Below are 22,098 nucleotides of genomic sequence, written 5' to 3'. Positions count from 1 at the left end.
GGTCGCAGACGGCTAACCTCTTGCTGCGTGTGCCCTCACAAGGCGGGAGCGGCAGGGGAGCTCTCCATCTCTTATAAAGGCACGAATGCCATTGATGAGGATGCCACCCTCATGACCTAATCACCTCCCAAAGGCTCCACCTCCACATACCATCGGTATAGGGGTTAGGGTTGCACCAGACACATTTTGAGGGGACACAAACACCCCATCTAGAGGAGCCTCCATGTCTCTAAAACCCTGGAAATTGCAAACAAATCTATAGAGCAGCAGGATGGGGAGGAGGAGGTTAGGGACGAGGCGGGGGTTCTAACAGAGTGTGAGGAGGCTGTGGGTTGGTGGACGTGTGTACGGTTTTGATTTTAGTGATGGTTTGCAGGGCGTATACTATGTCAGACGTACCTAAATGTACACTTTGAAATCATACGTGCAAGTTATTGTATGTCCGTTATAGCTCAATAAAGCTGTTTTGTTTTTCAGGATTTATCTTATTTATTTTAGAGGGAGTGTGAGTGTGGGGAGGGGCAGAGGGAGAGACTCCTTAAGCAGACTCCTCGCCCAAGTGGAGCCGGACTTGGGATGGGGCTCAGTCTCACAACCTTGAGATCATGACCCGATCCAAAACCAAGAGTCAGATGCTTAACCGACTGAGCCACGCAGGTGCCCCTATTTTGTTTTTCTTTAAGGTAACAGAACACTGATTCTCAAACAAACAAAACACAACAGAAAACACTGATTCTCACTACAGCTTCTGAGTCCCCGAAGGTCGGCTGTCTCCGCTGGGGCTCTGGAACCATGGGGTGGGCTTCAGGCCGGCACGGTAAGGGGGCCCATGGGCTCTCAGGGCATTGTGGTCTCCATCACATGGGGACAAGCCCAGCTCCGCAGCTCCCGGGCTGGGGCCAGCTGTGTCCTCCCGTGTAAGTAAACTTTGGGGTCCTGCTTTTGCCCTTTGACACAAACACTTTCCTCAATGTTACGTGGTTCTCAAGATTGTTGCTGTTTTGAAGTGTTCGATTTCTTTATGCCTCTGATCACCTCATACGTCCCCCTTCCTATTTCACACAAAGGAGAAGCGTGCCTCAGAGTTAGGCTTTGCTCCAGTGAAGCTCCCAGTCTTTTCCTTTTCTGCTTGACTCCCCCTCATTCTCCTACCGCTTACATCAGCAGCTCCCCCTACAAAGACCCATGCTAACACCCGTGAATTTTCTTCTCTGTTTTTCTCCATATTCGTAGAAACCATCTGTGCTCATCTGCGGGTCCATATTTGGGAGTTTTTGTCCGTTTTACAGAAAATGGACTCTACTATACATAATTTTTGTATCTTCTTTTCCCCACACCTTCTGCCAAAGCTCTAATCTACCCTGTGTACTTGTCCCACTATTTATTCAGTTGTTCCCCTTGCCTTTCCTGGTGTCCTCTTCGTTCCCACATTTTGGCCACTTGGTTTTCTCAAAAGATGTTGTATTTTTTACACCTGTGTCTTTAATCCAGCTGGAATTATTAATAGATGTTACATGTTTTCCTCCAGTTAGGCCAGCCTCGTTTGAAAACTGTCCTTTTCTGGGGCGCCTGGGTGGCTCAGTTGGTTAAGCGTCTGCTTTCGGCTCAGTTCATGATCCCAGAGTCCCAGGATTGAGCCCCGCATCAGGCTCCCTGCTGAGCGGGGAGCTAGCTTCTCCCTCTGCCCTTCACCCTGCCTGTGCTCTCTCTCGCTCTCGCTCTCTCCCTCTCTTAAATAAATAAATAAAATCTTTTTAAAAGAGAAAACTATCCTTTCCCACTGACGTGCGCTGCCGTCATCATCACCCAGCCCTCATACATACAGCAACCTGCTTCCAGGTTCCCTCCCGCCCTTCTTCCCCCTTCCTGGACCACAGTCACTTTGTCCCAACTCATTGTTCCTTTTCCCAATTGTCTTAGCTATTCTGGGACGTTGATTGTCACAAGTGAATTTTAAGATTGTTCCCTTCAAAAACACACAAACCCTGTTAGGATCCTAATGAATTCTAATATATTATGTATTTTGAGAAAACGGAATTATTCATGATATTAAATCTTTTGATTTGTTCAGGACTTATTTTTAATTAACAAGCACTGAATTTTAGTTATGGAAATAAAGCAGCAAACAAACTGATCAGACAGTCCTTTTGGAGCTTAAATTAGAAGGCTTCTCTTTCCATTTTTTTCAGATCTTATAGATTGGGCTCTAATTTGGTTGGATTTAACCAGCAAAAATGTAGAGGAAGCCTAAACTGGGCATTTTAGGATCAGAAAGGATTTGGCTTTGTGTCTTTTCGTATAACAGCCTGGGTGAAGGACACCGGATTTCAGATCCCAAGGAAGGCAGGACAACAGACACTATTACCAACATTACTGTTATTATTAATTGCCAATAGTCTCTGGAGAATTGCTGCATAAATGATTTTTTATACTATCTTTAGGTTTAGTTTGAAGTGTATTCTGAGACTAATAAAATGAATTGAGGAGCTTTCCATTTTTTCCCTTGATTTTGAATTAAATAACTATGACAGATAGATAGATGTCATTTGTGTATATTTTACATAACCTACAGGAAGATCTGTAGGGGATCATGTCCTGAGAAGCCCATCATAAGCTGAAAATATTGTAAGTTGAAAATGCATTTCATATACCACCTAACCTGTGCATCACAGCCTAGCCTGGCCCGGCTTGGACGTGCTCAGAACACTTAACAGTAGCCTACAGTTAGGCAGAATCATCCAACACCAAGTGTATTTTATAACAAAGCATCAAACAGCTCATGTAATTTACTGAGCACTGTACTGAAAGTGAAAATCAGCCTGGTTCTATGGTGCAGAAGGGTTGTAAGTGTGTGAGTTGTTCACCTCCGTGATCACACGGCTGCTACCACCGCTTCGCATCAGGAGAGAGGGTCGCACTGCAGGTCACTAGCCCAGGGGAAAATGCTAATGCAAAATTCCAAGTATGGCTTCTACTAACGCCTCTTGCTTTTGCACCATTGTCGAGGAAAATCGGAAGTTGAACCATCGTTGAGTCAGAGAACGTCCATATTAACAAAGTTTAAATAACTTCAGAATAATGTCCTTCAAAGCCTTGCCGCTCCAAGTGCAGCCCAGCGGCATCAGCGTCACCTGAGCACTAGCTGCAGAAGCAGATCCCCGGCGCTCACCCAGCCTTCCAGACGGGAATCTGTATTTTAAGGGGACTCCTCTGGGGACTCTTGTGGGCACTGAGCAGCCCCCTCTCTAGCCCAGGTCAATCTCAGCTGTGGGTCATCTGGTCCTGGAACTCTAATCACCTTGCCAGGCTCTTGTGAGAAAATTGGCCTCTTCACATCCCCCACCCCCGTCCCAGGTCAATGTTGATCATTCATATTTAGCTAGGAAATTGTTCACTTCCTCCAACTTTTCATTCTCTGCGGTAGAGTTGCAAATACTCATAAACTTTTTTTTTTTTTTTTTTTTTTGCAAGTAGTCGTAAACTCTTAAATTCCATCACTCCGGTGTCTGGGTGTCTGTGGCTCTTCCCCTCCCGTGTTGCATGAACCTGTTTTGCCCTCTCTCTTCTTTAACCAGGCTCACAAAGGCTTTACGTATTCTAACACAAGCATTTTCCTTGATGTAACATTGTCTTCAAGTTTATTTTAAAGGCTGCACAATATTCCATCCACTGGTTCTGTAACATGTTATAGAACTTAAAAAGTAAAACTCACATTTGTGTGTGTGTGTGTGTGTGTGTGTGTGTGTGTGTGTGTCTGCACGTAGGAGGAGTAGAACTGGATTCCCACAGCCATTTAAATGTTACCCTAGAGGCTGTTCACCCATTGCGCTCCCACTCCCAAACCCAGTGAACTCTTCCTTCTTTTTTTTTTTTAAGATTTTATTTTATTTATTTGACAGAGAGAGAGAGACAGCCAGCGAGAGAGGGAACACAAGCAGGGGGAGTGGGAGAGGAAGAAGCAGTGTCCCAGCAGAGGAGCCCGATGCGGGGCTCCATCCCAGGACTCTGGGATCACGCCCTGAGCTGAAGGCAGATGCTTAACAACTGAGCCACCCAGGTGCCCCTGAACTCTTCCTTCTTAATCTTGCTTCTGTGGGCCTGGAAACTCTCCGAAGCTGCCAGGCTAAGAAAGCCGTTTGGAGCCTCGGAGTTGCCTCGGGGGCTGTGCACATGCAGCTGCGTGGCCCCCAGCAGGACCTGCAACTGATCCTCTAGCCCCCACCCCCCATCCCCCTTGCAGGGGACAGCGTGACAGGCCCGTTTTCCCAGGCCTTGTGTGATAATGCTGTTGGCCGCCACGGACAGGCCCGGAGCTTCCTGGGAGAAGTTGCTCAGCCCAGTCCCAGAGAGTCCAGGGCCCAAGGGGGAAGACCTGGATGAGGCCTGGGAGTACTCTCTTTCGGGATCAGGGCTCAGGCAAGGACGTGGCGTGGGGGTGTGAATGAGATGCCGGTGTATTCTGTGGGCCTGCAAGGGTTAGAAGTCACCTCCAGCTGAACATCGTTTCCCTACCATGGGGAGAGGGGCTGAGAGTCTAATTTATCCCGCTTGGCCCTAACCTACCCATTTCCCAACCCCACCCAAGGCTCACTCCCTGCAGCATCCCTCCCCTCCTCTCCCCCTCCAGTGGGTGCTACCCAGGATTTAGGTGGCAAGGGGGATGGAGTGTGGGCAGCCAGGAAGTCAACCAATTTCCTTGAGACTTGGCTCACCGAAAGTTGTAGAGGGTTTGTGCAGCTCGCAAGGCAGTTCAAAGAAAACCGTACGGGAAGTGGCATTCATAAACGGTGGACAATATTATCATTAATGGAGAGGTGTCCTTGGCCTCTCCATTTCCCCAAGGGGCTGTACCCCATAGCCCCTCAGATGAGAGAGTTTCCCTTGGATATTTCTGTAGCACAGACTCTTGAAGAAGCAGGCTAGTGAGAAGGAGGAAGCGTATGTCCCGTCAACAAGCATTTACGGAGCGTTTATCCTGGTGTCCCAGGCACTGTTCTCAAGGCTAGGTGATCCGTGACCAGGGCCGGGAGGTTGCTGGTGGGCCGGGTGCGGGTTGAGAGAGCCAAGGATGACACTCGGGTTTCTGGATGGATGAAGTTGCCATCAGCTGGACTGGGGTGGGCTGTAGGAAAGGCAGGTTTGGAGGAAAGATACTGAGCGTGTGATATCCTTTGGACATCCATGGGAAGGTGTCCAGGAGGCAGTCTGCTACACAACTCTGGGGTTCAGGGGGAGAGAGAGGCGGAGGCATAAAGGTAGCATAAGGGAAGTAAAGGCAGTCAAGGAGGCTGGGGCAGGTTACTCTGCCTTCTTGAGCCTCCCGGGCAGCCCTCAGATGGCCTCCCTCTGCCCTCACCCTGTTTCTCTCCACCGTCCCTGCCCTGACCTCAAGGAGTCTGGGTTCCTATAATGCATAGTGGAATGGTCCCCAGGGCTGCCTCACTGGTCTCCTCCCCACAAGTCCAGCCTGTCTCTAACACTTTATTCATTTATTCATTCACTGAATCTTATATTTCAGAAACATTTGATAGAGCCTCTCTCCTGTGGTTCTCACCAGGGGGTGGACTGACCCGCCTAGGAGGAGCCTGGATATGTGAAGGGACATTTAGTTGCCACAGTGACTGGGCAGGGAGCAGGGATGCTCAAGGTCCTACACAAAGGGAATTGCCCTCCTGGGATTCCAGGGGCACCTCGTTAAAAACCCATTCCCCAGCCACCTGCACCTGGCTCCGGAGGGCCCAGCTGTGAGTAGACACTGTGATCTGGCTGGGGGCATGCCAGGTAATGCCAGCATGGCTTGAGGATCGTGAATGCACAGATGAGGGAAGGGCACTTCCGGCTGGGGAAGAGCAGGGAGGCTTCCTAGAGGAGGTGACCTTGGAGCTGTGTCTTAAAGGATGAGTAGGATTTACAGATGGGATGGGACAGGAATTCCAGGCAGAGAAAGTAGGTGTGCAAAGGCAGAGGAATGTGGGCTCGGACTGTGCAGAAAAGGGGTGCCGAGGGCAGCAGAGAGAAGTGGAGAGGTGAGAAGAGGTCGAGGTGGGGCTGCAGGGCCTCCCCGACTTCTCCAGCCCTAGAAATTCTGCAGGACGTTGGCCATGACGTCATACTTGGCTCTCTGTTACCTGTAGCACAGGTGGCAGCGTGGAGCTCTCAGCTCCTGGAGTTGCCGCCTCAGAGGACCCAGCAGAATGCCCGGAGAGGTGATGCTGGAGAGTCGCTCCCATCACCCTCACTGACCCCCTTTCCTGTCCTGCCTGTGGCCCATCTCTCCCAAGGCAGGGAGGGGAAACTGAGGCACAGGCAGCGAGGTTGGTGGTAGGACTAGAGGTCCCCCCCAGAGGGCCCAGCCAGGCCTGGACTGTGAGACTCATTTCCTCGAGGGCTGTTCCACTCGCTTGGCAGGAGGCCCCACCTCTGGCTTCTGTTTTCCCAAATGCGGGTCAGGAAGGAGGGTCAGTTTCCAAGGAGTCTCCAGGGCCCAGAGCTCAGGGCCAGAGTAGAGGCATTGTCCTGAGAAACGGCAGGCCAGGACCACCAGCCTCTCTTCCTCTCACCACCTCCCAACCCTTTAGCAGTCATCTCCCTCCCCTTCTGGACAATTCGCCTTGAAAGGAGCTTGATGGGCCCATTTTCCAGATGAGGACACTGAGGTCCCTTGCGCTGAAGTCAGTGGCCCCAGTGGTGGCCCCTCAGTGGTCGGAGAGTTACCTGGCAGCGAGCCATCAGCAAGGGGAATGGGGAGGAGATGGAGGGGGGAGGGGGGAGCGGGAGGCATTGGGGGTGGAAAGAGTAGAGGAGGCACAGGGGATGGGGGTGTGGAGGGGGACAGGGGCTGGGGTTTGGAGGGGGAAATGGGGGTGGGAGGGACTAGGGGAGGGCGGAGGGGGCGGGGCCCATCTCTGGTCCCGCGGCGGAGGCGCGCGCAGCGGGAAGGCGAGGGGGCGGGCGGGTCCCTGCTGCGGGGGCGAGCACAGGGGCGGGAGCCCCGCGGGAACGCGCCTGCCCCGCCTCGGCCCTAGCCAAACCCCTCCTCAAAGCGGGGACGCAGTCGGAGGCTGAGCGCGGAGCCCGGCGGGCGGGCGAGCGCCGGGAAGCGCGGGAGCGGACGAGAGGCGCGCCCACTAAATAAAAGACATTCAGTAAGTGATTGAATGGGTACAGGCCTCGGTCGGTGAGCAAGCCGGCGGAGGCCGTATTTCTGGAAAACAGAAGTGTGCACAGAGGAAAGATGCAGAGGACGATGCACTAACGATTAAGGTCTGTCCCTGGGTGATGGGGTTGCACGAGATTTTCTATTTCATTTTGTTTTTCCACATTTTGTTAATTTGCTATAATAATAAAATGTTATTTTCCTAATTTTATAAAAACGGTTATCTCTAGGTGGATTATGGTCCCACTTTGTTCTTTCTTTTTTTATATTCAGTAATTTTTTAAAGCATGCGTTGCTTCTTTTAAAAAAAATTAATTAATTTGACAGAGAGAGCACAAACAGGGGGAGCGGGAGAGGGGGAAGCAGGCTGAGCAGGGAACCCGACGTGGGGCTCAGTCCCAGGACCCTGGCAACCTGACCTGAGCCAAAGGCAGACGCTTAACCCACTGAGGCACCCAGGTGCTCCAGCATGCATTGCTGCTATAATAAGGATGGATAATTATTTATAATAAGAAAAGCAATAAGGAAAAAAACAATTTTTTAAAAAGGCTTCTACAGTCAAACCTCACATGGCCAGGGGAAGGGGTTGGAGGCAGAGGCACAGCGCCCTTGAGGTGGGAGAGTGGAGAGGACCTTCTGCTCATTGGGGCTGGTGGGGGGGCCCACCCTCCCTGAAGGCACACCTCTTTAATGGATCCCAGGACCCTGATTATGACTTGAGCCAAAGGCAGATGCGGAACCGACTGAGCCACCCAGCGCCCCCCTCCAAAACCTCTTAAAGGGGCTTTTTAAGTAACTTCCCCAGAGATTTAAGATGTGTGGGGCTTTTAGAAACTAGCTGAAGGATACCACTTCATAGCTGTATCCGACCTTGAGGGGTCACTTCCTGCCTTTGCCCCTCAGTCTCCACTTCTGTGAAGTCATGCCTTGCCTGTTCAGCTGCCAGGAGAAGGGCAGTAGGGCAGGAAGGGGACATCGGAAGCCCCCTCAGTGAGGCACCAGTGAGACCAGTCCAGTTCCTGTCTGTCCTTTGAAACAGCTCTGCATATTCCCTTACGCCCAGGGCCTGAGTAGAGGCTGAATTCCTAGACTCACATTTCACCCTAGGGCAAACCCACAAATTTACCACTAGCCAGATGTCAGGCCTTGAGATTACAATCTCTGTCTTACCTTACCATGGAAGAAACATTATCATAAAAACAGCAGTAGCTAATTTTTTTTTTTTAAGATTTTATTTACTTGACAGAGAGAGACACAGCAAGAGGGAACACAAGCAGGGGGAGTAGGAGAGGGAGAAGCAGGCTTCCTGCTGAGCAGGGAGCCCGATGTGGGGCTCGATCCCAAGACCCTGGGATCACGCCCTGAGCCGAAGGCAGACGCTTAACGACTGAGCCACCCAGGCGCCCCAGCAGTAGCTAATGTTAACCAAGCACTTTGTGCCTATGCCAGGCATTCTCTCCTGCCTGCTGCCCTCACAGGCTGCTTGTTATAAGGCAAATGTTACCTGCCTCCCAGCCTGGGTGGGCCCGAGGACACTCGCCACACTAGGTGCTGGGATGGCTTCCAGAAGGCTGAAGAGGGGCTGTCCTCATTGCCCCTTCTTGAAGAACCGCAAGGCTTGGGTGACCATCTCTTCATAGCTCGGTTGGCACTGGGCCACACAGATCACCGTTACCAAGTGTCCCTTCTCTGATCCGCTGCCACTTGCAACCTCTTTTAGGTGCTATTCTGGCTGCCTTGCTCAAGGGCTTGCTGCTGACATGTAGGACTGGTGCCTTCCTGAAAGGGGTCTCTCCTTTCCTTTGCTACAAATCAGGCAACCAGTCCAAATGGGAACCGAGAGTCCCCAGTTTAAAATGGAGCCTCAGAAAGAATTTTGGGGTGGGCTCCCTCCACCCCAGAGGCTATATAGGAGTTGGAGGCGGGCTGGCGTCCCAGAGGCCTGGAAGGACCCAGCAGCCAAAGGCCAGCTGACATAGTGTGGACTGTGCATGAGTGTGCAGCAAAGGTCAGGGAAAACAGGGACCTGGAACAGGTCCGCCATGGGGAAGAGGCCTGGTCACAGGAGCAGGCTAATTGGGATAGCAGGTATCTGCCTAATTCTGAGTCTTATCCTATCCAATAAGAGACACCAAGTTTATTTGCTTATTTATTTTTAAAAAGATTTTATTTATTTATTTATCTGAGAGAGACAGAGCACGATGGGGGGAGGGGTAGAGGGGGAGGGATAAGGGAGAAAGAATTTCTCAAGCCAACTCTGCGCTGAGTGTGGAGACTGATGCAGGGCTCAGTCCCACCACCCTGAGATCATGACCTGAGCTGAAGCCAAGAATTGGACACTCAACCGATTGAGCCACCCAGGCGCCCAGGAGACACCAAGTTTAAAATGTAGCCTCAGAAAAATGTTTGCAGGGGCGCCTGGGTGGCTCAGTCGTTAAGCATCTGCCTTCAGCTCAGGTCATGATCCCAGGGTCCTGGGATCGAGCCCTGTATCAGGCTTCCTGCTCAGTGGGAACCATGCTTCTCCCTCTCCCCTCCCCGTTTGTGTTCCCTCTCACTGTGTCTCTGTCAAATAACTAAAATCTTTTTAAAAAGAAAGAAAGAGAGAGAGAGAGAGAGAGAAAGAAAGAAAAGAAAGAGAAAAAAATAAAAGAAAAATGTTTGCAGGGTTGACTGTACACCCTGAAGCCATTCCGGTGGTTGGCGTCCAGCCAGACATCCATGGACCTAGAGTGCCCCCTGCAGGCGGAGGCCGGCTAACAACATGCAGCCTGTGCAGGCTCAGGTGACACAGGTCAGGGCCGCCAAGTCCCCTAGCAGGACCACGTCGTCAGGGAAGCCCGGCTCACAGGAGGGGCCTGTTGAGGGGTCCCGGGCATCAGCCTCATAGCGACCTTCACCTACACAAATATGCATGTTCTCCCTGCAGGCCAAGCTGGAGGAAACGGCTCTACCTTGCCAGGCTCAGCCCAGCATACCGGCTGGGGTAGCCTCCAATAAGAGACACCTGGGAGCCTTGATTGCCCCAGGAGCCCGGACCCTATCGGGCAGCCGGTTATCTGTGAAGCAGAGATGACACCTCTTACCTCGTAGGAGTGAGATGAAAAGCTCATGTGGGTGGAGGACGCGGGCCAGCAAGTAAGGCAGAGAAGCCTCAGGTCCAGTGGCTTTTACAGCTGTGGTGGTTTTGAGGGCAATGATGGCCTAGAGACGCAGCTGAGACCATTTTTTCCTCTTTTTTAAAGATTTTTATTTATTTGACAGAGAGAGGGAGCTCGCGCGCAAGCAGGGGAGCGGCAGGCAGAGGGAGAGGGAGAAGCAGACTCCCTACTGAGCAGGGGCCCGAGCCAGGGCTCAATCCCAGGACCCTGAGATCATGACCTAAGTCGAAAGGCAGTGGCTTAACCGACTGAGCCACCCAGGCACTGCTGAGGCCATTAGCAAGTATGGAGCTCTAAGCCCTCCAGGCTCTGACCAGGACCCAATTTTGCAGATGAAGAAAGGCCCTGGGAGGTTAAGAACTGGGCCCCGGCACTGAGCTGGTAAGTGGAGGCGCTAAGGTTTGGAACAAAAAACTTTCACAAGGGCCAAGGAATTAGGAGGAAAGAAGCGCAGTGGCCACTTGGGCAAACCTCTGCCCTTCTCAGGCCTCAGCTTCCCCCTTACTGTAATGGGGTGGTCAAGGGGGGCACAAATTCCAGGAACTCTTAGCCCTTGCCCAGGTGGCCTTCACAAGTCAGATGGGCTGGAGAAAGCAGCCATGGCCATATTGGGCCTATGGGAACACACACTTGATATTCCAGAACCAACATTATGGCCCCACTACCCACAGACACTGAGACCTCGGCTAGGAAGACCCTGGCATCTGAGAATCCCACAGGTTGACCCCAGCCCTGACCCATCAGGTTTGGCACCCCATTCCCCCCACAGGGCATACTGCCCAGCCTCTAGGGTCTCACCGCAAAGGCCAGGATGTCTCAAAGCTCTGCCATGTTTGGCTGGGCTACTGCTTATTGCACCAGACAATCCAGGAGGGGGTATTTGGGCAATCCTGCAGGCCCCATCTACCCTGGAGTCTCTCCCTATCAATGGTCTGAACTAGGGGGTTTGTCCTGGGCACAGGAGGAATAAATCCTCCGTTGCTTCTTTTCTATGCACAAACACTGGTACAGGAGGGCCCCTCACCAAGAATTAAATCTGGTCCTGAGCCCAAAAAAAACCCCATCATTTCAAACCTGCTGGGTGTGCTGTCAATGACCCCTGGGCTTGTGGCTGTGTTGCTACGACTCTGTGGCCATGGTGCCATCTGCTGGCCAAGTGGCCCTCTGGGAGCTAGGGCTGAGTGTGGTTTCCTGGAGGGGCTGCAGAGGCCCCTGACCTTCTTGCGTATTTGCAAACCTGTCCTATAAGAGCCTTTTCTAGAAGAAAGTAACCCATGCTCCAAGGGTTCCCAGAGGGCCTGGGACCCTCTAGAGGGAGGAGAAGCAGCAGTGAATCACTAAGCAGCTTCTCCTTTGCTGCTCCCATGGGAGCCTTTTTCTGGGTCAAAGGGAGGGGAGCTGCCTCCTAGTCCCCTCCCCAAGCTCCGGGAAACTGGACTGTGGCTGGGAGGGAAGGGATTCACTGGGACCCCTCTGGCCCTGGCCTCTGGTTTGCCAGGTGTGAGACCAGGAGAGCTCCTTGATCCTCCCCTTCTTTTTCCCTCTTCCTTCTTCTCTCCTCCCCTCCCCTTTTCTCCCTTCTTTCTTCTTTTCTCCCTTCCCCTGCCACACCAGACCACTCCCACTCACACCAGAGCCCACGTGGTGTTCTGGGCAGCCTCTTTCCCCTCTCCATGCCTCAGTTTCCCCACCTGTAATGCAGTGGTTCTGGATTCTCATCCAAGGAAGGAGGCAGTGGGGGAGGGCTCCATGTCTCCTATATGGGTGGCTGTGACCATTCTTCCTGGACCCAGGTCCTGGTGTGTGTGGCAGGAGTCTTTCCAGGCTATATAGATACCCAGCAGTGGAGTTGCTGGGGCACAAGAGACATGGGATGTCAACCCAACTAAATAATACCAAATGGTTTTCCAAAATGGTGGTGCCAATTTACAGCCCCATCTGCAGCGGACAAGAGTTCCTGTTGCTGCACATCCTGACCAACACTTCTTTTTGACCAATACGTACTCATTGATCCGATTAGTAAAACGTAGACTTTCATCATCGTTTGGGTTTTCATTTCCTTGGGTATCGATGAGGTTGGACATCTTGCCATGTGTGTCCGGCTGTTTCTGTAAGTTCCCTTACAAGTCCTGTGTCTATTTTTCTATTGGGCTGTTTGTCTTTTCTTTCTTTCTTTCTTTCTTTCTTTCTTTCTTTCTTTCTTTCTTTCTTGATTTTATTTATTCATTTGAGAGAGAGAGTGAGCGAGCAAAAAGGAGTAGGGGCAGAGGGAGATGGAGAAGCAGACTCCTCACTGAGCAGGGAGCCTGATGCGGGGCTCAATCCCAGGATCCTGAGATCGTGACCTGAGCCAAAGGCAGACACTTAACTGACAGCCATGTAGGCGCCCCTGTCTTTCTTGAGAACTCATGAGAGTTTTTTACACATCCTATTTTTATTTATTTGTATTTTTTTTTTAAAGAAGGCTCCACACCTAACGTGGGGCTCAAACTCACAGCCCCAAGATCCATAGTTGCATGCTTTACCAGCTGAGCCAGCCAGGGGCCCCGAGTTTTGTACATATTCTGAACGATAATCCTTTGTTGATTATGTCTGACAAATACCTTCTCCCAGTTTGGTCTTGTCCTTCCACTTTCTTTATGGTGTCCTGTTTTTCTTTTAACTTTGTATTTTTACATAATTTCAGACTTATAAAGAAAAGTTGCAAAAGTAGTGTAAAGAATTTCTTCCATACTCTTTACCCAGATTCCCCAAATGTTCACATTTTACCACATTTGCATCCTCTTTCTCTCTTGCTCTCTGTATATAACATCATGGATATAACACATGTTACACACAAGCACACACACACTTATCCCCTCCTCTCCCCATCCCTAACTTCTACAAAAGATTTGAGAGTAAGGGACAGGGGCAGAATGATCCCTTTTTACACCTAAATACTTAGGTGTGTATTTTCTTAAAATAAGAACATTCTCTTACATGTAAACAGCATTGAACAAGTCTCGAAATCAAGAAATTAACACTAACACACTGCCAATTATCTAATCTACAGACCTTATTCAGATTTCATCAATTTTCCTAGTGATGTCCTTTAGTGCAAAAGAAAATCCCATATCATATGTGTTTCATTCCATTGTTAGGTCTCTTTAGTGTGGGGTCTGCCAAGTTTCTTCATCTAAAGTTATTATTTTTCCCTTTGTAATTAATAAGTATATTGCAGAGAGATACCATATAATTACCATGTTACTTCTTAAGTTCACTAGTTTTATGTCCATCAATGATTTTTGCCTAAATTATTAACATGGTGGTTGCTGAAGAGTGTAATTGCATCCTTCCTAATAAATCTCGTAGTTGGCTTTCTACTGTTTTCCCCTATTATTTATTTATACCTGCATAAATTCATGTATTCTTTTATTCGATGGGTTTTAATCCCTTACTCTCCTTATGTTATTTTGATTATCAGATTGGCCCAGATTTGGCAGATGAAGCCTCTTAAACTGGCTCCAGTGTTTTATGATGTCTTTTGCTCAACAGAATGTAACTCAAAAGAAGTTGAATTTATTGATCTTTCATCATGGCTGGTACTTTCTATACCTTAAGAAATCTTTCCCGCTCGACTTTATACAGATATTCTCCTGTATCTTCTTTGAAAAGTTAGAACTATTTGCCTTTCTCATTTCAGTCTGTAATATACCTGGAATTAACTTTTATTGAACTGTAACATATATACAAAAAATGCTCAATAGAGAAGTGTATGGCTTGGTTTATTGACTCTTACATAAGTAAGTAAACAGATTCCTGTAACCAGCACTGGATCAATCAAGAGACAGAACATTCTGAGAATCCCACAAGCTCCTTGTGTGTCCCCCACTTGCAATCACCTCTCTTCACTCACCCCCAAGGATGGCCACTCTCCTGACTTTACACATGACTGGAAACATGATGGGAGGTAGGCTCCGTGTCAGTTAGGGTTTTCCAGAGAAAACAGAACCAAGAGGAGACACAGATAGTTCATAGATAGACAGATGGATTGGTTTTAAGGAATTGGCTAACGTGACTGTGGGGTTTGCCATGACCAGAGTCTATAGGTAGAATTTCTTCTATTAAAGACACCAGTTGCTGGGTTAGGTCCCACCCTAATCCAGTATGACCTCATCTTAATTTGATTACGTCTACAAAGACCCTATTTCTAAATAAGCTCATAGTCACAGATACCTGGGGGTTAGGATTCTCACATATCTTCATGGGGGATACAATTCACCCCATAACAGACTCCAATTTAATTGTTTCCCTGTGGGGGACTAGTGGACCTGCGTCATTTAGTTGGTATCCCTACCTTTCCCCTCTGGCCTGCAGTACTCTCCAGAGTCCACTGAGTGCACACGGAAGGCTTTGGTCTATTACTGGGTTTTCTACTCCATTCCAATGATCTAATGTTATATTCCTGAATGAATACCCACCCTGTTCAATTACCCAGTTTTCTAACAGGACTAGACATCTGGTGGAACAGATCTTCTTATTTGGTTTCTCTTCTTTAATATTGTATAGGCTCTTCTAAGGCCTTTGATTTTCCATATAAATTTGAGGAACATCTTGTCGACTTACACACACACACACACACACACACACACACACACACACACACAAATTGGGAGTTTGACAGGAGTTGCACTGAGCCTAAGGATCACTTCTTTTCTTCTAGGAAGACTTCTCTCCTCACAACCCCATTAGGCTCTCTGTTTCCTGCAGATTCACACTTTCCCCACCCTGTTCTTTGGAGGTGATTGGGCCTAAGCATGCCAAACCCTACCCTCATTCTGCCCCTGTGGTATATTCTTTCCTCAAGTCCCCCTCCCATAATTCCTGTGTGTGCCCATATCCCACACCTCTCTGTGAAGAACCTGAGGCAGTGGTTCTCTTAACCCCGCCCCTCTCTAGAGGGCCCAGAACAGAGTCCTGGGAATCCATAATTCTTGGTATGGGCCCTTCCTCCGAGGTACCACCCTCCTCCACAGTCCATCAGTATAGCAGCCAGTGTAATACTTAAACCTGGGTCAGATCATATCCTTCCTCTGTTCCAAAGCCTCCCATCATTCCCCAGGTCATCCAAGGAAAAGCCCAAATCCTCACTATGGCTTTTGAGCCCCCATACCACCTGCAAACCCCTATTTCACCTCCACCCATTGCCTCTCTGACCCCATCCCTTGCAGTTTTCCACACGCCCTGGCCTCCCTGCTATTCTCCAGGCAAAGTCTTGGTTTAGGGTCTTTGCCTTTGCTATTCTCTCTTTCTAGAACTCTCTTCCCCTAGCTATGTCCCTCCGTCCCTGGCTTGCTCCTTTACTTCCTCAAATCTTTGCTCAAATAGTACCTTCTAAGTGAAGCTTTCCCTCACCACCCTGTATCTCTATAAAAGATACAAAATTGCAGATCTCTCTTCCTCATGCTCCCCTCCTCCTTTCTCTGCTGCTTTATTTTTTCATCTTAACCATAGCTGTTATTGCCACCAAACAGTGTATATTCTTTATTCTGTTAATGTCTGGGTCCTCTCACTAGATTGTGACCTCATGATGGCAGAGATCTTTGTCTGTTTTGTTCCGTTCAACAGCACCTAGAACAGTGCATAGGGCACAGGGGTGTTGAGTAAATATTTGTTGAATAACTGAACTGGGAAGGAGGATACCCCAGCCCAGCATTGACTCTTCCATTCACTTGCTGGGAGATTTGAGGAATCCATTCACCAATCCAGGCCTCAGTTTCCACTTCCGTAAAATGGGGGAGGATGTCTGTGTCTCTGAGGCCCTTCAAGCTCTACCGAGTGTGATGGGGTTGTCGCGAGAAAGGGGTGAACTGACCTGGTTGAATGGGGTGTTTGCAGCCACTTTGTGATAGGGTCTACTCTTCCTCAGTACTATGGAGTCTTAAGCTTCCCCAAACTCCCAACTCTGTCCATCACTGTGAGGAAGTATGTGTGTTAGGAGGACACCCCTTACCCCGGGGACATCCTTTCTGCTGTCTCACTCCCACTGGCCTGTCCCCCACCCATCTCCTCAGCATTTGAGGCCCCCTCACAGGGCCTCCCGGCCTCTCGGCCTCTTGGTCTTTGATTCCTCTCACACCAATTGCCCTTTATATCACTGACCCTGTGTTATGGGCTGAATTGTGTCTCCCCCAAATTCATATGTTCAAGTACTCAGTACCCAGTAGCTCAGAATGTAACTGTATTTGGAGAAAGAGGTAATTAAATTAATGTGAGGTCATGAGGGTGGGCCCTAGTCCAGTATGACTGGTGTCCTAGGAGATTAGGACACAGACATGCACAGAGAGAACACCAGGTGGGGAGACGCAGGTAGGGGACATCCATCTCCAAACCAGAGTGAGGCCTCAGAGGAAACCCACCCTGCTACCTTCAGCTCAGCCTTGTGGCCTCTGGAATTGTGAGCAAATTAATTCCTGTTGTTAAACCCAGTCAGTCTGTGATACGTTATTGTGGCAGCCCTAGGGGATTAATACACCTGTCACTCACAGGGGATGTACCTGTAATTGTAGTGCAACCCCAGAAGCACCATGTGGGGCCAAGGGGGTCCCATTCTATACAGAAGGAGTGAAGCTAGGGGAAGGAGAGACAGTAGGGCCAAAGGTGTTATTCTAGGAAACGGATTATGTAGGGACTCCTCTGCCGGCTCCTTTGAATCCTGGAGGCTAGTCACAGCTCCGTTTTGCAGCTGCGGTTCCATCCACCCGGAATGCCTGCCTCTATAGGTCCTCCCTGTCTTAGGAGGTTTCCTGCTCCTGACCTGTCCCTTTCTGACTGTTCCCGCCCATACTGACCTACAGCTGCTTAATCCGGACCCCTTGCTGGTCTCATGCTTGGGGCCTGAGCTGTATCCCGTGGCCAAACTGCTTCTCCAGCTGCCTGCTTCCCTAGTCCCATGTCCTGAAGCTTGTGTCTTTCCTTGCTCAGAGATGCTATGCTATAGTCTCCCACACCCCTGGCCTGTTCTGGCTCCAGCTGCTGTATCCAGATCTAATGATTCCCTTATGGCTGGCCACTACCTCACCATAAGAGACCCCCAAGATGGGCTGTTTTATGCTCCTGCATGTCATTACTATAATTGTGTTGGGGCAACTTTCTCCCCGTCCTTGTAGTTGGGATTTTTCAGGGCATGAGCCTTATCCTCAACTCCTCCACCTATGGCCAGGTGACCCCAAGATGGTCCTCCAGAAACAGGCTCTTTTAAGATATTGGTAAACTTTTCTCTTCCCTTAAAAAAAAAACCCTGCAAGATCTTGCATTTTCTTTAAAAATATTTTTTTATTGTAGTAAACTGTACCTAACATAAAGCTTACTATTTTAACCATACAAGTTGGCATGAAGTGCATTCACATTGTTTTACAATTATCACCACCATCCATCTCTAGAACTATTTCATCACTCCATACTGAAACTCTCTACCCATTAAACACTAACTTTAAATCTTTAAAAAAAAAAAGATTTTATTTATTTGAGAGAGAGTGCAAGTGCAAGAGAGAGAGCACAAGTAGTGGTGGGGGGGAGCAGCAGGGAGAGAGGGAAAAGCAGGCTCCCTGTGGAGCAAGGAGCCTGAGGTGGGGCTAGATCCCAGGTCCCCGGGATCATGACCTGAGCTGAAGGCAGATCTTTTTTTTTTAAGTTTTTAAAATTTATTTGACAGAAAGAGAGAAAGAGTGTGTGCACAAGCAGGGGAGAGGGAGAAGGAGAAGGAGACTCCCCACCGAGCAGGGAGTCCGATGCAGGGCTCGATTCCAGGACCCTAGGATCATGACCTGAGCCGAGGCAGTTGCTTAACCAACTGAGCCACCCAGGCGTCCCACGAAGGCAGATGCTTAACTGACTGAGCCACCCAGGTGCCCCAATATTTGTCCTTTTTGTTCCGTTTTATTTCGCTCAGCATAATGCCTTCAAGTTCATTGATGTCCTAGCAGGTGTTAGAATTCCCTTCCTTTTTACAGCTGAATAATAGCCCATGGTATGTATTTGCCACATTTTGTTTATCCACTCATCCATTGATGGGACATTTGGTTTGTTTCCACCTTTTGGCTACTGTGAATAATGCTGTTAGGGACACTGATGTGGTTGCTTTTTCTTTTGCTCTAACTCCAGGTGGCGTGAAGGTAGGCCTTTAACTGAGTCTTGCAAGGTTTGGGGTCAAACTGGGCCCTGTGTTGTGGGTGAATCCTCTCTTGTGAGCCCAGATACCACATCCCATGCTCTCCTTTACATCTCCTCTCGAATAGCTCAAAGCCATCTATGTCCTCTTGAATGGCTCAAAGCTTAACACAAGACAACCTTAAATTCTGCTCTTCCCATTTTCCCATGTCAGTAAAGGGCCCTGCAGCCACCCAACTGTACCAGCTGGAAACCTGGAGATCATCTTTGACATTCTCATTCCCCCCACGCTGTGACACTTTTTTCTCCAAAACGTTTCTCAAATCTGCCCACGTTTTACCTCCCTCTGCCCCAACCCAGCATCACCTATGTTCTGGAAGACTACAAAAAGATTCTCACTGGCTTCCCAGCTTCCACTTTTGCCCTCACGATCTCCAAACCATTCTCCGTCTTATTTCTAAAGACAGGTAATACATACATGATTTAAAAATTCCAGCTCTACCCGTCACCCCTCTAGAGGCAACTTCTCTGTTTTGTGGTCCCCTTCCAGTCTGGGCATCCCAGGTACTCAGGTGGCCATACATATTCACCGCCGCCTGTCTACCCACATGGCTCTGGGCTTTAACACTCCACCAAGGCATTCTTTTCCCATCCTAAGTGGACAGACACCTCAGTCTCTCAGGCAGTCTGCGGCTTTTCAGGCTGGACCAAGTGTACCAGTCTCTAACTAGTCATTTCTTTGTCCCAAAGCTCTGCAACTTGGGATAAAACCCTTCGCTCTCTTCTTAGCTGCATCTCCCACCTGGCCAAGGGGTCCCTCCCTCAGGGCTCAGTTTCCAAGTCACCTCTTTGGGGCGGCCCACCCGTCACGTTATCTCTATCACAGCACCTGCCCCTGTCCTCTATGTCCCTGGGCTCTACTTGGGGCTACAAGCTTATGGCTGAACTAACACCCTCCCCGCCCCGAGACAGGAGCGCCGAGCCCAAAGCCAGGCCCGCAGGTCCGCCTGGCCACAGAGGAGAAAACCAGCTTGTGAGGGCTTCGCAGCTAAGCGAAGGAAGACTATCACTCCCAGAAACCCTTTCGCGGGGGGCTGGAAATTCGCTCTCCACGCCCTGTCTGCGGAGGAGACTGAGCATGCGCAACGGCAGCAGCGCTTAGCCCGAAAAGCTGCGCGGGCGGGGACTGCATCTCCCAGCAGGCCCTGCGTGCAATTTTCATCCCCGCGTGACGAGTGACTTCCGGCGCGGAGGGGCGGGGCTCGCGGCTGAGGCAGCTGCTCGGGCAGCTAGGGGAGCGGCCGGGTGGCCGGCGGGCGCCAGCCGCCATGGAGGCCGTGCCCCGCATGCCCATGATCTGGCTGGACCTGAAGGAGGCCGGTGACTTCCTCTTCCAGCCGGCCGTGAAGAAGGTAAGTGCTTCCCCCACAGCCCCCACCTCTCCCGCGTAGCGCCGTCTGCCCGCGCGTGACGCCCCCTGTGCGTCCATCATCTCCCTAGGCCTTGGTCGAGTGAGGCCAGGAGGGGCCTCCGCTGGATTTCCTCAGCCTGGCCCACCGCCCGCAGGCATTCCTGTCCCCTCCTCGCCCGCTCGGGGCTAGCACCCACAGTCTCGTCGAAACCCGCTTCCCGACTTCTGCTCCGGGCCATCCACAGTTCCCACCGAGGCAGCGCACTTCCTCGGGTGTGACGCTCGGGACCTGGTTCTGCTCCGCCCCTCCTCCTCCTCCACGCCCGGACCGCCCCGCGGGGGGGGGTGGGCGGCCCTGGCCGTCTCGTTGACCTGTGCCCTAAGTGTGCGGTCGGTCCAGGATCCTCCCGGGACGGACGCCGCGGATGTGGTTCAGCGTGTGTGTTTTAAAGGTGGGAGCCAGAGGAGTGCCTGACCTCTGCGATTGGGGTCTCTCAGACAGTTGGTGCAGTTCTCCCTGGTCTCTTAAGAAGAACCATATTCGGGAGCCCCCTAGGATCCAAAGATATAGTGCCTTGATATTTGTGGACTGCTTTTCTTAACCGCTTGGAGGGGCTAAACAGTGTTGTAGTTCCTGGAGAAACCTTAGCAGTTGTTGTGTTGAACCTTCAGTTGAACGGGGGAGACAGGCTGGTCTGGTGGTGGTGGAGGCAAGAGACCTCTGGCAAGATCAGGTGGGGCTGGCTCGGAGAGGGGCCAGGTGTGTTGAATGAGCATCAGGTGCCCTCTGAGACATCAGCCTTGGGGAGGGCCACCTAGTAGCATTGGGTCAGAGCAGGAGTGAACAGGAGCAACCAGGTTGTTGCAGGTTGGCATCCTTGTGGTTTTAGCAGAGCAACTGCCAAAGTCAGTCCCAGGTATTCGAGACGGTGCACCACTCAGCAAGGTACTCAAGAAAAGGGGTAGGAGAAAGTAGGTTTGAAAATGGTTCCTCCAAGCTGTCTCCCTCCCTCTCTACACTGCCAGGGCCTTAGTTCAGACACTAACAATTTGTATTCCTTTGATTCCGTCATTAAACTAAACCTCTTTGGGCATTTGTTTCCTCATTTGTAAAGAGAGGAAATTAGATTAATCTAAAACTTGAGAGTTTTGTTACCTTTTCCCCAGACTTTGGTCTTCTATCTGCTCTTCCATGCAAGCTCAGTTAGATGAATTTTTCTAAAACACAACAAAACTCCCTTGTTTTCAAGTTCAGCCCTAACCCATATAGAGTTCTCCCTGACCAACCCCAGCCCTTTCAGTATTTTTGAGGGCCCAGTGTATGCTTGATCTGTGTATTTCTGATACAGATTCTGTTCATAGTCAGCCATTTGCTGTTCTCCTAACATTGTATGTTTGCTCTTCTGTGCCTTTGGTTGTGGAATTTCTTCCATCCAGAAGTGCTCTCTTCTTTGTCCTGTGGGATGGGGATGGGGCCCTTCTGTATATTGGTTCTGTCCATCTTTTCAAGGTACAGTTCTTTCTCTTCCAGAAGCATTCTTTAATCCTTTCATCTGGGTTAATCTTTCTCTCCTCTGAATCCCTTTTTCCATTCTTTTCCTGGTGTTAGTATGTGTGCTATGTTTTAACCCCCCTATTCAATTCTAAGTGACCTGAGAAGCATCTCCCTGCCCTCGAAGCTTAGCAGGGGTCCCTCTACATAGTTGGCATTCAGGAAAATGTTTCTCAAATGACTGAATGACATTTGAGAGGGAATTTAGACATGGTGACCATAAATTTATGGAAATCCAGTGGATAAAATCTTAGCCCAGAAATCCTAGGAAATACTTTGTTTGAACTTAGCCTTTGATACTCTGGTCACCCTTACCAAACCAACAGGGTTTTATGTGAGTAATGACTTCTCTGGAAGCCTCTCTGAGCCTCCACGAGAGTAGGTGCTCATTAGCCATTTAGCCTGAGGTGGTATCAAATCCTGAAGAAACTGCTCACTTCCTAGACATCAGCTCTTTTTCTTTGTTTCCTCTTCTTTGGGATTGGGGAAGATATTGCCACTTACTTGGTAGGTTAAGACTGTGGCATGTGTTTGCATGAACCCACTGAAAAGGAATAGCAACCTGTGGGTGGGCGGGGCTTGTGAATGGCCAACTCCGTCAGAGTACCCTGGAACTCTTCTGCAGGAGACTGCAGAAGCCACTTCATCCTGGGAACTCTTCCTGACCCGA

The 22,098-nt window shown here is 50.0% G+C and overlaps 1 protein-coding gene across 2 annotated transcripts in view; it reads left to right on the top strand.

Moving 5' to 3' along the window:
• The first annotated feature begins 19,715 nt into the window (after positions 1-19,715).
• Positions 19,716-22,098, top strand: part of PTPN23 (protein tyrosine phosphatase non-receptor type 23) — a 28,040-nt gene continuing 25,657 nt past the window's right edge. For both annotated transcript variants that reach the window (XM_040628901.1, XM_040628902.1), the window contains exon 1: positions 19,716-19,877. In XM_040628901.1, the coding sequence (XP_040484835.1) occupies positions 19,794-19,877 (84 nt within the window). In that variant the 5' untranslated portion in view covers positions 19,716-19,793. The remainder of the gene's footprint in view (positions 19,878-22,098) is intronic.

Source organism: Ursus maritimus, unplaced genomic scaffold (assembly GCF_017311325.1).
Source record: "Ursus maritimus isolate PB19 unplaced genomic scaffold, ASM1731132v1 scaffold_14, whole genome shotgun sequence".
Taxonomy (NCBI): Eukaryota; Metazoa; Chordata; class Mammalia; order Carnivora; family Ursidae; genus Ursus; species Ursus maritimus.
Note: the sequence above shows the minus strand (reverse complement) of the source record. Positions and strands in the feature narration are given on the sequence as shown.